At 39.9% G+C, this 17573-nt stretch overlaps 1 protein-coding gene across 2 annotated transcripts in view; it reads left to right on the forward strand.

The window, feature by feature from the left end:
- PRDM5 (PR/SET domain 5) overlaps nt 1–17573 on the forward strand; it is a 209456-nt gene that overhangs the window by 58303 nt on the left and 133580 nt on the right. For both annotated transcript variants that reach the window (XM_043569397.1, XM_043569404.1), the window contains exon 3: nt 14781–14903. In XM_043569397.1, coding sequence (XP_043425332.1) covers nt 14781–14903 — 123 coding nt within the window. The remainder of the gene's footprint in view (nt 1–14780; nt 14904–17573) is intronic.

Here is a 17573-nt window from a genome sequence, read left to right on the forward strand (position 1 = left end):
TCTCAGGCCACCGTGTAGCCCAGTCATCTCAGTCATAGAGAATCCTTCTCATGTCAAATCCTTCTCATGCTTCCTGGCTCTCTGACTTCTGTACTTACCAGCCAGAGAAAATTGTCTTGTTTTAAATAGCTTGCGTGATTAGGTAGGCTCCCCAGGGGTACTCTCCCTTCTGTGATACAGTGTGATCAGAGGAGTGATATCCTATTGTACTCACAGTTTCCACTCGCACTCAAAGGCATTCTCAAGGGTCATGGGGTGTAACTTTTTTTTTAGAATTCTGCTTACCAGTTGGCAACTAGGGACCAAGGTTGTAAGGATATTGAGTTTGTGTAATGTGGTAGATTCTGGAATCAGATTGTCTTGGTTTGAACCCTAGCGTCACTACCTAACTAGCTGTGAAACCTTGGATAAGTTATTCTGTTTTTGCCTCAGTTTCTTCATTTGTTAAATGTTGTTAACATGTAGCACCCACCTCATGGGGCTGTTTTGAGGAATATATTATATATTATGTGTAAAGGTGCTTATTAGCAAAGTATCTGACACATAATAAACACTCAATAGCTGTGAGCTGTTATTACTATTATTATTTGTTTTTTTCTTTCTTTTTTTTAGCATTTATTTATTTTTGAGACAGAGAGAGGCAGAGCATGAATGGGGGAGGGTCAGGGAGAGGGAGACACAGAATCTGAAACAGGCTCCAGGCTCTGAGCGGTCAGCACAGAGCCCGACACAGGGCTCGAACTCACAGACCGCGAGATCATGACCTGAGCCGAAGTCGGCCGCTAACTGACTGAGCCACCCAGGCGCCCCTTATTATTTGTTCTTTAAAGCAGATCCTTTTATGTTTCAGTTTTCCTAGAATGAATTTGACTAAATATAAAGCATATGTTTAGTAAAAGTAACATGATACTCATACACATGGGAGACTTGCATCATTATAGAATCTGACTGTCATGAGCATCTCTCAGATGGAAGTGTGAGTGCCATTCCCCTGCTCTAGGCAGGGAAGTTTGCTTTTAGATGGCCTAGGCCAGGTGTGTGGGGGTGTGTGCCTATGTTTTGGCTCAGTTTCAGCCTATCAATAGTGGTGTTAGACATCCCAGAGGAATGCCTGGGGACATTCATCTAGGTTCATGCCACTTTGTGGTGAGCCCCCCAGAGACATTTCCCCAAATGGGGACATTGTTGTGGTAGGACTGCTCCTTATTTATGGTTCTTAATTATGATTGCAAGATGAACCTCAGCAACAACCATCAGGGAACTTTGGAAAAATGAGTTTATTACTTATGGGTCCTGGAGGGTACATGGCATGCATGGGACCACACAGTGAGGTCGTGGATAGAGACAGAGGGTAGAGACATGGATAGTGGACCTGGGTTTCTACCTTTTTTTGGAGTTGAAGGTGGAGTGCCTAGGGTTTTGTGGGTATCCTCTTTATTGATGAATTTAAAACATAAGTGGGGGTAGGAATTAAAATATAGGAAGGGAAAAGCAAGTGGTCAGAAGGCCAGTTATCTATGTCTACCAGAGCTCTCTAAAAAGGGAACTTTATGAGTGGGACAGCCAGGTTCTTTATCTAGCTGTGTGGTTGTCAGTGTCTTTATTCAAGATGGATATCTTTGAAGTGGATGCCAAGCAATCAAAATATTAATGTCAGGCATTTACATTACAGTCAGAAAAACCAACTGTCAGATACTCACACTTAGACCTAGAAGCCATGCAGTGGGAAGAGGCTGGAGTGGCCTGAGCTGAGGTGAACCACATCAGCATGTGAAGGCCTTGTATGTCCTGCAAAGGAGTTTGGGCTTCTGATAGGCACTGGGCAGCTTTTAAACAGGTACTGGTAGGAGGAGATGCACGAACGACCAAGAGAACTCTGAAGGCAGTGTGAAGGATGAATTTGAAGAGAGATTTTGAATCAATGTGGAAAAATACTCAATTATGAGAGTGCTATCTATGTTCAGATAGTGGATCATTGTCAGGACGTGCCCCAAATCCAAGAGCTTTCTTCCCTTGGCATCTTTATAAGAAAAGGTTAGGAAGCTCTGCTGGAGGTGAGGCTGGGTCAGACTAGAGAGGTCTGGACCAGGAGGTCCTGGTGGATGCTATTGACCAGGAGATGCAGAGCATCTGAGTCAGAAGAAGGTCCAGGCTTGAGTGAGATTTGAGTTTAAGAGTAGATGGGAACCCAGGAGATCAGTCTATGAGGAGTGTCTGAATTGGTACCCGGGGAGTAGAATCCACCATTTGGGTTGCATATCCCAGAGGAGAGGGACTGATGGCATGGAGAGGACCTAGGAGTCCCACCTGGCAGGGACAAGGCCGGCTTTCCTCTGGCCTCGGGCAGATCCAACAGTGCATGACTGTCAGAAAAAGGTTGGGATTCAGGAAAAAAAATCCAGTGAATAGGATGACTGCCCTGCATGTAAAGCAAGCTGGGTAGGAGCCCAATCACGTATGGACTAGATTGGGAATGAGAGATTGTCCCATGGGAGAAAAAATAAAAAAATGCAGCTTTAGTATTTTATGATACAGAGTCAGAACAGAATTAACGTCAGGGTTGACTCAGCGATACCAGACTAAATCATCTCAGTGTCTGCCCATTTTCTTAAACAGGCCATGAACTGGCCTCAGGTCAGGGGATTTGAGAGTGAGGACTAAGTGACCTGAGTGCTGAATTCAGAGGGCCCACCCAGATGGTCCACTTACTCCCCCATCTCTGGAAGGGACCACATTCCTGAAGGATCTGTTGGAATGTCCAAGATTCCTTTTCTGAAGAGCTCCCCCTCCCGAGTGCGTTCTTAGTTCCAATGACTCCCTGGATATGTAACGCCAGCTGCAAGACAATCAGATCAAGGGAAAAGCTCCAGCTTTCTTTATCAGAAAAGATCCCCTACTGCAATATTTGTATCCTAGGTTTAGATGGCATTCCTTACCCGGCCTTTGTTGCCAGAGCAGTTACTGGTGCCAGACACAGCTTGGTCTGTAACAGAGAGGTATTCCTATTGCAGTGATCCTGCCTCCTGGCAACACAAGACTTTTGGCAGAATTCTCGAAAATGAGCTAAAGTAAGAGAGAAGCATGTAAAACATAGATGTTGTGGCCCCTTTTAAGCTAGTCCTTCTGTTCACATTTGGATGGTAGGAAGTTAAGAGCTTTACCTAGAAATTTGGAGTGAGGAACCTAAATGTTTCAGGAGCAAGTAGAGATCAGCTTCTTGGACAAAACTTCTTTTTCTGCATACTCCTTAACTCAGAGGGTACTCTGCAGATCACCCTTACTGATAATGTTCTTACTGATGAATGCCCATGTGGCATTCATGGGCCTTCTTTAAATTATATATGAGGGTCATTTTGCCATCTTTCCACTGTGCCATTATACAACTCAAAGATGGAGAGTCAGGAATCATCGGCCAACCCACCCGATGGTCTAGATGTGTGGAAGGAAGATTTGAGAATTGTCTCCTTTCCTCTTTGATTGCATGTAACGTATATATTATTTAAATTTTGTGCCTATATTCCTTCATGTAATTACCTGAAATATGCCTGTCTCTATGGTTTTGTCTGCTTTGGATTCAAAACTTCTAGAGGGTTAATCTGTCTAATTTTCTCCTTCTGTACTCTATTTTTTGGATATTAGGTACCAACATTCAAGGCTTTTAAATCAACACGTACCATTCATCTTTGATTCTCTCCTTAACTCTGGTTTTTAATTCCAAAGAGACTTTTCTTTACGTCTTTTTAAAAAAAAATTTTTTTTATGTTTATTTATTCTTGAGAGAAGGAAAGACACAGAGCATGAGAAGAGAGACATAGAGAGAGAAGGAAACACACAATCCACAGCAGGCTCCAGGCTCGAGTTGTCTGCACAGAGCCCGACGTGGGGCTCGAACTCACGAACTGCAAAATCATGACCTGAGCCGAAGTCGGACGCTTAACCGACTGAGCCACCCAGGCGTCCCTAGGTCTCCTTTTTATATATGAAAATTCTCAAGTTGAATGCCAAGCGTATATCTTCCTGTTTAGTGTTTCCTTCAAATTGACATTGGCTTTTCAATTTCTCCTTAGTATCAATGAGACTGATCACACAGGCTTACAGTTTTGGAGTATTTGCAACTTTCCTTGGCCTGTACCTCACATTAATTTCACACACCCAGGTATTTATTTTTCAGTGACCCACTGTTTTCATTTTTATAGTTGTTACCTCTTTCCAGAACTTACTGATTCACATCTAGGTCATTCATAATAGCCCGTCTGGTTCTTTTTGCTTTCACAAAATTTTACCTCCACCACACAGTCCATTCTGCATATTAGAGTTGTTGGCTTATCATCCACTTCCCTTTATATTTCCAGGTTGAAGCAAAATATTGGTGGAGTTTTCATTCTTCTTCCATGCAGTGGTGTATGATTACCAAGAAGCTGATCCCTGTGGGGGTGGGTCCTGATTCGACTTAACCATTGACATTCCTGTTAAATGGAGGACAGAGTATCCTACTTGATGCAATCACCATATATTTCTTGTTTCTCTGATTTTGCTACTTGAACCACCAGATTTGAGTCCTGTCATCTTTTAATGTGTCTTCCCAATCAAATTTACCAGTATCCTTCATCTTGCCTTCTGTGCAAGTCATACTGTTATGACTAGGCTGCTCCACCTTTCTTTCATTGTTATAATTTTTTTCCAGTGCAGTCATACCTTATGCAGGGCTTAGGTTCTGAAGCAAGTTCTCAAGGCAACTGTCTTGTATAGTAAAAATTGTGGGCCATGAAGGAATGGTCCTTACTATTTAAATTTGTTTTCTTTCTTTGATTTTTTTTCCTCATTTCTTATTTCCTTTAATTGAACAGATGTAGTTTAATTTGTGTAAGTTAATATGAGTACAGTGGAACTCTTGTTAAGTTTTGAAATGACCTTCTTCCTCTTCTATTGACAAATTTATATCCCATCCATTTAGTCCCTGGACTGAACTCATCTTGTGTACTGGGGATCCCCAAGCCTACCCCCACATTTGGAGATTCACTAGAAGCATTCATGGGATTTAGCATATAGTTTTACTCATGGCTAAGATTTATTGCAATGACCCAGTAGGAATATACTGGAAAGCCAGATCATGAAGGGAAAAGGCACAGGCAGAGTCTGCAGAAACCCATGAGTAGATTTCCTTAGGCTCTTTCCCTCGCATGAAGTGTCACACAGAGCACACTCTTCTCTCAGTAATGAACTTGCAGCCACACACGTGGTGTTTCTGTACAAAGAAGCCCATTAGAAATTTGGTACCCAAGGTTTTTATTGGGGACTTGTAGGCATTTTCTGCATCACATGTAAGAAAATTGCAGATTTACAGAAGAAAAGCAGGTGTTGAGCATAAACGAAATTGTTTCCACAGTCTAGGCACAGTGAACCACCCTTGTTCACTATTGACTGGGGACACTCTGAGAACCCGAGTTCCCACATGCCAGCCAAGGGCTAGTCTTACAAGCAGACTTTCTAAGCCTGATGGTCTCCAGCCTTCTGGGTTTACACTTTTTGCACACCTCTTAGTTGGAAGCTTTTTATAATGTACTCTTCGGTGCTCTGACATTGACTTTTCATGTTGGTCCATCCAGGGGACCTGGAACTGTATGTTATTTTATACGCATGTGTACTAAATGCTTTTGAAATGAATGAAGTTCATATATATATACCACTTTATAACAATCAGTACATTGCTTTGTGAGTTAAAAGAAGTATTTGTTTTCTGCTTCCTCATTAATATTGAAGATGTTGAGAAAAGGAGCTGTTTTCTAGAATTTCATTTGTAGCTTTTCCTAGTACATTTTAAAATAACCAATAAATGTACAGTAAATGTTCAATAAATGTTGTTTACTGATAACTGTTGTTACTTTTTAGAATTCTTCATCACAGAACTATAGTTGTTGGGTGATTATGAGAAGGTAAAGGATGAACTTTAATAATTGAGAAACATTTGTTGTCTTAGGTGCATTTTTATGCAAAGATAACTCATTTGTTCTGTATTGAGTTATGTACATTTTGAAGATATGAATGAAGGGAATATAATTAATTTAAACGGATTGGGTAGATTTAATTTTAATGGCCTGTAGAAAAACTATGTACTTCACAAAAAATCTGAAAACACGATGACTACAGCAGTGGAATTTGGGTTAGAAGATCAGGATCAAAGGAAAAGTAGATACTTTTTTTCTCTTTTTTTTCCCTCCCTGTGAACTGCACACTGCTCTTTGCTATTCAGTGTTTCCATAAACTTTGCCTAGAAGTTTTCAGATATAAAGCATCTTATCTAAAAATACCATCAAAACTGTGCTCTCTGGATCTTGGAGATTATTGTTTTTTATACAACCAGCTCTTTCCACTGATTTCATGTCTGAGAATTAAAGTTTTGCTACTCAAATTTGCTTATTATTATTTGGCACATTTCATATACTCTTTTTGAAAAAGTTTATTTATTTTGAGAGAGAGAGAGAGAGTGGGTGAGGGGCAGAGAGAGAGGGAGAGAGACAGAATCTCAAGCAGGCTCTGAACTGCCTGAACTGAAGGGCATAGATACCCTTTTAATATGTCATAGGGAATGTTCTTCAGAAGCTGACTTCAAGGCTTTACATTTGTATAAGTTTCAAATCTATATTAAACAATTGGGGAGCACTATAGTCTCATAGAGCTAACTAGATTTAAATTTTTGTTCATGTTTATTTATTTTTGAGAAAGAGGGGGACAGAGTGCAAGTGGGGGAAAGGGTGGGCAGAGAGAGAGAGGGAGACACAGAATCTGGAACAAGCTCCAGGCTCTGAGCTGTCAGCACAGAGCCCGATGCGGGGCTCGAACCCACGAACCGTGAGATCATGACCTGAGCCGAAGTCAGACACTTAACCGACTGAGCCACCCAGGCGCCCCAGAGCTAACTAGATTTAAAGTTTTGTGAATTATTTCTGCTGGATCTGATGGATGCTACCAAACTGTCAGGAGACATGTTGACTTTATTAATATGGTTTTCTAATTTATTAGTGAAGTAACACGTATAGAGAAATCAAAAAGTAAACCACTAAGTAGTCAAAATAGATGCACACACCAAGCCTTGTGTATCCTTCACAAAAAACCTCATATAATATGCTAATGTCATCAGAATTTACTTTACTTTTTATGCAATAAAAAACTTTTCTGTCCAAAAGTGTCACTGACATTTGAATACCTGAACATGTTTGTAAAACTGTAGAAAGGGATGATGGCTACACAGTGAAGGCTATCTCATCAATTTCCTGTGGAAAACAGGATACACTTTTGACTTTGTCTTTCAGTTTATGTTAGTTGTTCCTTCTTTTAAAAAAATAGCCCAATTTTCAAAATACTTTGAAAGGCAAAACTCAAAAAAGGAGTGCTTTTAAAAGTTGTACATTAAGTCTCACATTACCTCTCATAAAATGTTTTTGAACCTTAAAAGGAAATAAAGGCCATGACAGTTTTAAAAAAAGACACAATAGCTGAGCTTTTAGTGCATAAAATATTTATTGACACCATTACCAAATAAAAGGTTTCCATCTCTGAGTGGTCAGCTGCCTAAGCATAGATAGATAGGATTTACTTAGCTATGTAAACTTGACCGAGTTCCTCAGTTAAATTCCCCTTTGTGTCTGACTGTATCACAAGAACTTGCTTTCTACAGGTTACTTTTATATAAAGGCAACTTCAGTTAAGTGTAAGATGTGGGGCCAAAAAAGCCTCTTTGATTTTAAGTTGCATCACTAGACATGCTGCCCAGATCCTGGGTCATATAGTCCTTTGTATGCTGTCTTCTGTCCTCCATTAAGAGAGATCTGACAGATGGGTATGCATCTGTAGAGAACAACCAGGATAGCAAAAGAGCCTAAATCACATCAGACAAGGAGAGAATGATTTGTCTTGTAGAAGAGAAAACAAAGAGAAGAAGGGACTCTTGCCTTCAGGAACTTGAAGGCCTGTGTGTGTAAGAGAAATTAAAACTACAGAAGAGGACAGAGCTGGAGTTGATGGCAGGTGGTCATAGAGCAACGTGTCTCAATTTGGCAGAAGGGAGAGTGTCAGTTCTGTGGAAATGGCATCTGGATTTGCTACTGCCTTATAATGGCACCTGCTCTTACTGCATGTGTCCAAGCAGAGGCTCTTTGAATGTGTGTTTGATGTGAATAGAGGAGTTTAGCATATCCTTCATGTCCCTTCCTTGGAAAAAGTTAGCATGTTTCTGGCTGTGCCATTGAAAGTATTGTTTGTCTTTAAGGTGTCTGTTAGCCACTGTGAGCCTTGGTTTCTTCAGTTTATTAATACTTGGTGATTGCAGATATCATTGGTATAATGTACTGTCCTGCATCTTATTTCATTCTATGCTCTTACAGTTTCTGTGAGGTCCCAGGGCAGAGATTATTATCCCCAAGGTCAGGAGATCGTGGCTCTGCTCCGTGACAGGGAAGGATTCACTCTAAGTGGTACAGTCAGAGTTTGGGTAACACCTTGCTTTTTGATTTCTAGTTCAGCATTTCTCCCGCTTGGGAATACTTTACTGAGGTTCCTTTCAGCTTGACATATTTAGGGCACTAATTATTTGTAATGAAAAACAGACTTAACTTTTCACATCAATCCTTTTAAGTTGTTTAACTTCCTGGGCATAATATTATGAATGCTGTTCAGTTAAAGAGACAGGGGTTTGTAAAAGTCTGTGTTTTCTCTGTCTGCTTTCCCATCTGAAGATGGGAATCTACGGGTCGAGATTATTCGATAATATGGGGGAGGAGATACAAGCAGATATACTAGAATGGTGTGTGTGTGTGTGTGTGTGTGTGAGCACAAAACAAGAATTTTAAACAGAATCTTTTCGAAAATCAACAGAAAAGAAACCCACACCCTTTGCTTAGAAACTATAAATCACGTTTCCTAGTGACAATCCTTGCTGATTTCTGAAAGTATGTCTCTTTGGTTTAAATCTGACCACAGTGTGCTGTCAGAACTGATCACTTGAGCAAACTTCTGGTTATTAGACACAGAAGGCAGGGCATTTGGCCTAACTTCAGTTAAAAACAATCACAGAAAAAAAAAATTGCTTGTCCTTTGGATCCAAAAATATGATGACATTGTATACTCCAAAGATATCCATACCTTAAATCTTAGTGCTTGAAACTACGTTCTTTGAAAAACCTTGTTGAAAGACAGGCAGGGAAGTGTATTTTCTTTACTAAATAAATCCTACAGCATACTGTGACTTCTTGTTAAGGACATTACTGCTGTATTTTTTGGAACTGACTGTACTTCACTGCGTTAAATTTTACCTTATGTTAGATAAGATTCTATTGGTTATATTTTGCCATGTTCTGGAGACAAATCTGGCTGATTAGCCTTGCCCTGATGGCCTGTTATGTATTGAGTGAAAAATTCCTCAGACATTCAGAATAACTGAAAGAGAAAAATAGAGTAACATTGTAGATTTTTTTCCCTGTGAAAATTAACTATCCGAATATTAAGTAAGCCCTGCTACCCAATTTAACACAGAACATACTTATATTTAAGGAAAGAGAATTTGTATTGGTTACCTGCTGCCAACTTTTTCTGTTACCTACAAGTTAGGGTTTTCTCCTACTGAGCTGAATCCTTTTTGTAATTTCCTTTGTTCTTTACTGGGTGGGAAGACATCAGCTGTGACTTCTATTTAATACTAATCTTTCCTCTGGAAAAAGGGACAGATCTAAAGTGGCACGTTCTCTAGATCACTTCACAAGTGATGTCAGTAGCATTTAGCAGAGGCTAGAACCTGCCAAATTCCTACACAGTGATAATCTTCATTTACTATAAAGTGGCAAAGTCATAAACAACTGTATTGAAGTGTGAATGTTTTCATTTTTGCGTGAGGGTTTCTTCCCCTTCCCCACCTTCTCTAACTTTTTTTCTGTAACTGGCTTAGGAAGTCTGTGCAAATTAAACAGAGTTTGGGACTGAGATAGTTTTTACTGCAAGATGAGAACATTTACTTCACTACAGGCCCCCAGGCATGCAGAAGACTGTTCTCAGTAGGACAGTAACCCATACACTTCATTTTCATGAAAATTCAAATAAAAGATGATGGTATTTGGAAGACTAGTTTTGATGGAAAAAAATACACTTTGGCTGCAAAGGTTAGTTAGATGCTGAAACATGATACTTAAGAGGAGTATCTTCTTTATTTGTTGGACTTTAAAAATGTTCAATTTATTACCTCAGGGTTCAGTATCAAATTAAAAATAGATAAATGGAGACTTTAATAGTAGCCATCTGTCTGGAGAGTTTTTATTTGGTTTCTCTGGAGAGAAGAAAGATGGCTTAGATTATCTTTGAATGTCTCTTTTAGATATTTCATGAGGAGAATGCTGTGGTCAGGGGAGCAAGATAAAAGTCATGTGAGCAGATAATCTAACAGCTTTAGTGAAGTGTTGAAGACAGGGATAGGGGAATGAGGAAATGACCAGGCACTTGAAAGTTGGGGAAAACAGGTAGCCTGCAAAGATTGCATAGGAACGTAAAAGTCATTCGGGTAAGGGTGTCTAGAATAAAGTAAATGGAAAGTGGGTCTGTTAATGAACAAAAAAAATGATTTCGACTATGAATATGTAAGCTACCATAATAACATCACTGCCTGTGATAGTGTTGTTATGAGAATATAAGTAATAGTGATTCAATATATAAGTTTGGATCTATTGAAAGTATCATGTTTCATCAAAATTTTTTTTTTTTTTTTTTTTAATTTTTTTTTCAACGTTTATTTATTTTTGGGACAGAGAGAGACAGAGCATGAATGGGGGAGGGGCAGAGAGAGAGGGAGACACAGAATCGGAAACAGGCTCCAGGCTCTGAGCCATCAGCCCAGAGCCCGACGCGGGGCTCGAACTCCCGGACCGCGAGATCGTGACCTGGCTGAAGTCGGACGCTTAACCGACTGCGCCACCCAGGCGCCCCTCAAAATTTTAATATAAAATTAAATTGTGCTTGTCCCTTAAGCTGGAATGTAGTGTGAGAAGGTTATGGGCAACCAGAGAGTGCATATATCTAACGGACTGGAAATGAGTCAGTAATACTGAATAATTGGACGTATTTAGAGCCAAAGGGCCTGGGAAAAACACTGAAATATATGAAGAACAGACAATGCCCCTGGTAAAATGTGCGTACTATAATAAGTTACAGAGCAATGTTTGTTATGTTTCACATCTTTGGGAAAGAATTCCAAATATCAACCACATCTAATATATATTGTTCTTAATACTAGGTGACAAATGTATGACTTAGAAGGGCCATTGACTGGTTTCTGTAAGTAGTCATATCCTCTTAAACTGAGATATGTCACAGACAGAGCCATTGGTGTTTCCCTAAATAAACTTAGCTGGATTTTGTGGATTTCAACAGTAGTTGTGTTACTGGTGGGAGAGTCTGTTGTGTGAATGGAGATCTTGGTCCTTGGATTCTCCACAAGAAGATTTACATGGGGATCCCTGCCCCTCAAAAAGACAGAAGGAAAGTAGCAAACACAAAGCAGTTTATTAAAGGGAAAGTACACTCTTAAATCAAAGTGGGTGAGCAGGCAGATTCCCCTGAGGTAGAATGGCGCCTAGGTTGTTTTGGGATTGGATATTATTGGGTCTCTGTGGGCTGGGAGGAGCTGTGAGGTACAGTGGCATGGTGTCTAATGGAGGCTGCTTCTTTTCATTTGGGAGACACCCCCTACAGGTTGGGAGGAGGAGTTTGAACCTTCAAGATTTGTATATGAACCCACAAAGCAGCCTTTCTCCATGGGGGTGGGGAGGCTGTACCTGCAATGCAAAGGCATTATAATGAGTCTAGGGGTTACCCAGCGGCGGAGGTGAAGAGAAGAACTTATGCTCTGCACCTGTGGTTCTTGATTTGCCAGTCCCAAGGTCTTGGAAGCCACAAGGTGAGACTGTTGTGCCTCCGGGCATTTAACATGTTGCTTATTTTTCACCATCCTTGCCTCCAGCTCAGGTCTGTACCATTCCCCTTCTTGGATTTGGGACTCTGCCTCTGGGTGTTCCTTCCACTGCTCCTGTCCAGCTTCTACCTAACAGATGTAGGTTTTTAATTTTGGTCTTGAGAAAAATATTTTTTTCAAGCATCTAATGGCATTGCCACTTGTTCTGCTTAATTTAGCTGTTTGTCAATATAGTTTTGTTACTGTAGCTAGGGAGGAACCTGGCAAGGAGAATTTATACCCAAGTATTTAAAATTATTTGCCCTGTTTAAAGAAAGGTGGGTTGATGTCCTCTTTGAGGAGAGGTGTAGAAGGTCCTTTCTATCTATCCTAGCAGTGTTTCTGGACATTTCTGATGTTACCTGTTGGGCAGTGAGGGTTCTGGGTTGAGGGTAGGAACGTAGTACAATTTTTAAGTGCCTGCCAAAAGAGATCTTCTCAGCATGAGTTTATTTAGTGGGAAGTTACAGATTCCCATAGCTTCACACCTAAACATGAGATATAAATAGTAGGTGTTTATACTCCTAACTTCTTCTTTTAGCCAATTATAATATTGAAAATTAAACTCCTCCTTCTCAGTGAGGTCTGGCATTTCATTAGCAAGATTTTTAAATGATTATTGAGAATCCTTGGGCATTTAAGAAAACAGGAATTATTTGAGAAGCATGGCAGTGAATGTATATGATAGTAGAAACAGGTAAACTGTATTTTTTCTGGACGATATTTGCTGAAATCTTGAAATATTGTTTTTTTCAGTGCATGTAGCAGATATTTATATATGATAGTTTTTATGGGTAACTTGACCTCTATAGATGGCTTCCTGGTCGCATGTTAGTATATGATTGGGCCAGTGCAGTCTGTCTGATCTCAGTACCCATTATTTTCTCAGTTGCTCCTTCTGTTCTAGTCCCATGGCCTTTTTGCTGTTCTTTGAACAAACCTAATTTGTCTTTAACCCAGGGCCTTTCTATTTGCCTTTTATTTGCTGTTCCTTCTGTCTGGGAGCACTCTTTGGTTCTTCACTGGCTCATGCCTTCCTTCTTCTTCCTCTTTTTTTTTTTTTTAAGTTTATTTTGAGAGAGAGAGAGTGAGAGAGAGCAAGTGAGCATGTGCACATGTGCGTGAGCTGGGGAAGGGCAGAGAGAGAGGGAATCCCAAGTGAGCTCTGTGCTGTCAGTGCAGAACATGACACGGGGCTTGAACCATGAGCTCATGACCTAAGCCAAAATCAAGAGTCAGATGCTTAACCGACTGAGCCACCCAGGTGCCCCTGGCGCCTTCCTTCCTTAGAGCTCTTTTCAGATCACCTTGTCAGAGAGGCTATGCCTGACCATGTCATCTGAGACTGTTCATCTCCCCTCACTCTGCTTCCTGCTACTCTTCTTTAGTTGTACTCATAGGACTTATCTTTACCTGAGGTTATATTCTATACTTGTTTGTTCTGAAGTGCTGCGATGCCAGGCCTCATCTATCCTGTTCACTAAAAGATTCCCAGTGCCTTAAGCTGTACCAGGCACATGGTAAGAACTCAATAAATTATGTTGAGTGAATGCATGATTGTCCAAATATACCATGAAAATACATATCTTATTAGGCTGGTTGTGCTTTATTTTATTAAATAAGATTTTGGAAATGTAGAATATGTTTATCCCCACCCCAAGTCTGCAAAGGTAAATTTGCATTCTTACATTTGTGTTACTTGGTGTTAGGGATCTGAAGTGCTAATCACTCATTCCTTCTTTCTTCTCCCCTGGATTCCAATTGAATATAGACACACAGTGAGTTGGATAGAGATTGATATATGTATTATTAAACTGAGCAGTGCCTGATAATCTACAATGCGGGGGCTTTGGAGAAGCTTGGTTTAAAGCAACTTGGGTTCAAGAATGTCCAATAGATTACACACTTCTTTGGCAGTTACCTTCCTCCCTCCAACTGAGTGTTGAGTGGTTCTGACCAGAAGGGCTTATGGCATGAAACACAAAGCAGAGGGCCCACTGTCCTCAGCAAGCCATCAGCAGTCTATGAAAAGACAAAATGGGGCACTTGGGTGGCTCAGTTGGTTAAGCGTCCAATTCTTGATTTTGACTTGGGCATGATCCCAGGGCCATGGGATTGAGACCCGCGTTGGGCTCTGTACTGAATGTGGAGCCTGCTTAAGATTCTCTCTCTTTCTCCCTCTGGCCTTCTCCCCCACTCATGCACTCTCTTTCTCTCAAAAATAATTTTTTAAAAAAAGACAGAATGGAACTTGTTTTATTCACCTACTAGTTAAAAATGTGAAAATGTGGCTCAATGGATGTTAGATTCTACTGGTTACATTAGCAAGTCCTCCTCATATGGAAATGATTCAGTAAACAGGTGGAGAGACAATTTGAAAGGATTGCTCCAGCTCCACCCCCTCAACTGGGAACCAAGCAGTATCACCCTCTTCAGTGGAAAAAAGGGGACGGGTTGCAATTATGGTTATCCCCTGAGTAATTGCAGTTGCAACACATATATTGAAATATACCTACAAACAAATAATTTTAACCAGAAAAGAGCTATCAACACAGGATGTTTCTGAGAGTTGCTTGCAGTTGTGAGTCATCTAGACATCTGCCAGATAAAATATTAGGCTCTATTTGTATGTGTGTTTAAAGGAAAGAATGGATGTTAATCCAGCATCTATTCAACACCTGTCAATAAGAAAGGTATATACTTATGAAATAATATCATATCCTACCCTTGATATGTTTAGTATGACTAATACTCACTTCAAGTGCAAACTCAGGAGCTTTTTATATTTCAGGTTCGTGGGAGTAAGGGAGAAGTTCTATACATTTTGGATGCTACCAATCCACGACACTCCAACTGGCTTCGCTTTGTTCATGAGGCACCATCTCAGGAGCAGAAGAACTTGGCTGCCATTCAAGTGAGCTTATTTGCTTCTTATTTGTACTAAGTATGCTCTGTGAGGGGAATGAACTCATTTCTAACTGCACTCCCTGTTTTAGATTTATTTCCCAATGACTTGCTTCAAATAACAGTAACTATCTCATAAAGCAGAGAAATCTCATCTAGTCAGCATATGCAGGAAAGGGCAAGTCTAGTTGTAAATTGACACCAGATCACTCACTTTATGGGAATTCTTGAGGGAACGAATTACATGGTCTGATATTGTCCTTGGCAGATCTTGTTTTCAAGTACTTTTAATTCATTCAGTGGATATTGATAGTTTCCTTAGTTTGTTGGTTGTTTGGCTCATAGTAGGATATTCTGTGTTATTGTTTGGGAAAAGCTTCATGGAGAAAATTTACTTGGGTATATCCCCATGACTGGACTTTGAGTTTCTTGAGTGAGGATAGTGTATTACTCAGAATTTTCCAGAGAAATAGAGCCAATAGGGTCTCTATGTCTATGTCTATGTGTATATGTGTGTGTGTGTGTGTGTGTGTACACACACACACACACACACACACACATATATATATATATATATTAGAGAGAGACGGTGGGGGGTAGAGAGACAGAGACAGAGACACAGAGAGAGATTTATTATAAGGTATTGTCTCGTATGATTATGGAGGCTGGCAAATCCAAAATCTGCAGAGCTCAAAATCCCACTTGAGTCTAGAGGCCATAGAACAAGGAAGCTGCTATAGAATTTGAATTTGAGAACCATCAGGCTGCCATAGAATCAAGAAGAACCAGTGTCCCACTTCACATGCCGTTAGGCTGGAAGAGCAGATATTACAGTGTGAAGGTCATAAAGCAGGAGAATTCTCTTATTTGGGGGAGGATCACCTTGTAGTTCAATTTAGGCCTTCAACTGATTGGATCAGGCTTACCCACCTGTGGAGGGCAATTTGCTTCACTCAAGTCCATTTATTTAAATGTTAATTTCATGCCAAAACATCCTCACAGAAACACCCTGAATGATGTTTAAACAACTATTTGGGAATCCTGTGGCTCAGTTAACAAAATTAACCATCCCACGTGGGAACCGTATTTTATTGATTCTGTCTGTATCCCTGTATCCTAGTATAGTGCTGCATGTAATGTTAGGCTCTGATACAAACTATGAGTTGAACTTAGGTGATTCCACAGTAGAAACTCAGCCAAGAAGAGAAAAAGTTAAGGCAATAAGTTCTTAGAGGAGTTCTCTAATTAAAACTCACCGATTGGATGATTAACAGAACAAAAAAACATTACGTTCTATTGGGGAGTTGACTCATTTCATGGGAAAACCCAGCTCATGGATCCTAAACTACAGAAGAAGCAGCAAAACAATAGTTAGCAGAAGTAAGAGAAGGGAAAATAATAAGGGAACTAGTATTTCTTTAAGTATTTACCATGTGTGCTGTTCTAGAAGCTTCATATACATCGTGTATTTATTCATAAGAACTGTGAAAGTTTAATAATTTGCTGAGGGTTATCTAATTTCACTCAATTCTGAGTGTAATACCATTGGTCACAAGAGGGAAAATACATAGAATTAGGTTTTAAAGTAACCAGAAAGATAGTCATCTAGACTGTTCCACTTCCTGGTATTTTTAGCTAACCAAATCTTTTCAGTACACATAAGTATTAGATATAACCAATGTGATTACTGTCTTTTTTTTTTTTTTTTTGTATGGATCAATGAGAGATGCCTCTTACCGACAGGCTAGGGTGGGATGAAAAATAAGATCCTCCAGCAGTTAGAGATATTCAAGCCACTTTTTAGATTATTCATGACATACTTTTGATCCAACAACAGATTTAAACTGATCTCTTTAGATGTGTAGACATTAAGTTATTTCAAGTATTTTGTTTTATTTTTTGTGGTTTCTGGAGGCAGTCATCTCATAGCAGCTTTGGTTACCTCACAGTTTTCATTTCCAGACTCAGTTTAAGTGCTTCCTTGTGAATGTTACCAATATCAAAAAGCCCATGAAATTTACTTTAGGCAAAACCATTGTTTTGTTTTCTTTATTATTGTGTTTTAGATAGTATTATTGTATTTATTTATTTATCTATCTATTTATTTTAAGTTTATTTCTTTATTTTGAGAGAGAGTGGGGGAGGGGCAGAGAGAGAGGGAGAGAGAGAATCCCAAGCAGGCTCCACACTGTCAGCACGGTGCCTGACATGGGGGCTCAATGTCACAAACCATGGGATAGGGCCTGAACCAAAATCAAGAGTCAGATGCTTAACCAAAAGAGCCACCCAGGTGCCCCGAGGAGGTTATTCTATTTAAAATAGATTCTTTCCTCCTTATGCTTAAATAATGATTTTAACCTTTGCTCAGATGACACCTTTTGTTTGAGAATTTCTTCTTATTGGCTGTTATTTCTGTAGCATCAGTAGCTCTCTCCATTTGCCTGAATTTCCAGGGTGTGCTCAGTTTTGAGTTTTGTCTCAGACTCCTTCAGATAATCCTTGTTTAAGTATTTCCTCTAACTGTACATTTTGCTTGTAATGACCCCTTTAGGTAATGGAGTACTATGTCAGTATTTGCTCTCTATGCCCTATTTATTTATTTCATTACATGGTGGCCACCTGCATATCTGTCTTTCTTAGTAACCGTGGTTGCTTAGACTTACAAAATTTTCATGTTCAT

The sequence above is a fragment of the Prionailurus bengalensis genome, chromosome B1, assembly GCF_016509475.1.
Source record: "Prionailurus bengalensis isolate Pbe53 chromosome B1, Fcat_Pben_1.1_paternal_pri, whole genome shotgun sequence".
Classification (NCBI taxonomy): Eukaryota; Metazoa; Chordata; class Mammalia; order Carnivora; family Felidae; genus Prionailurus; species Prionailurus bengalensis.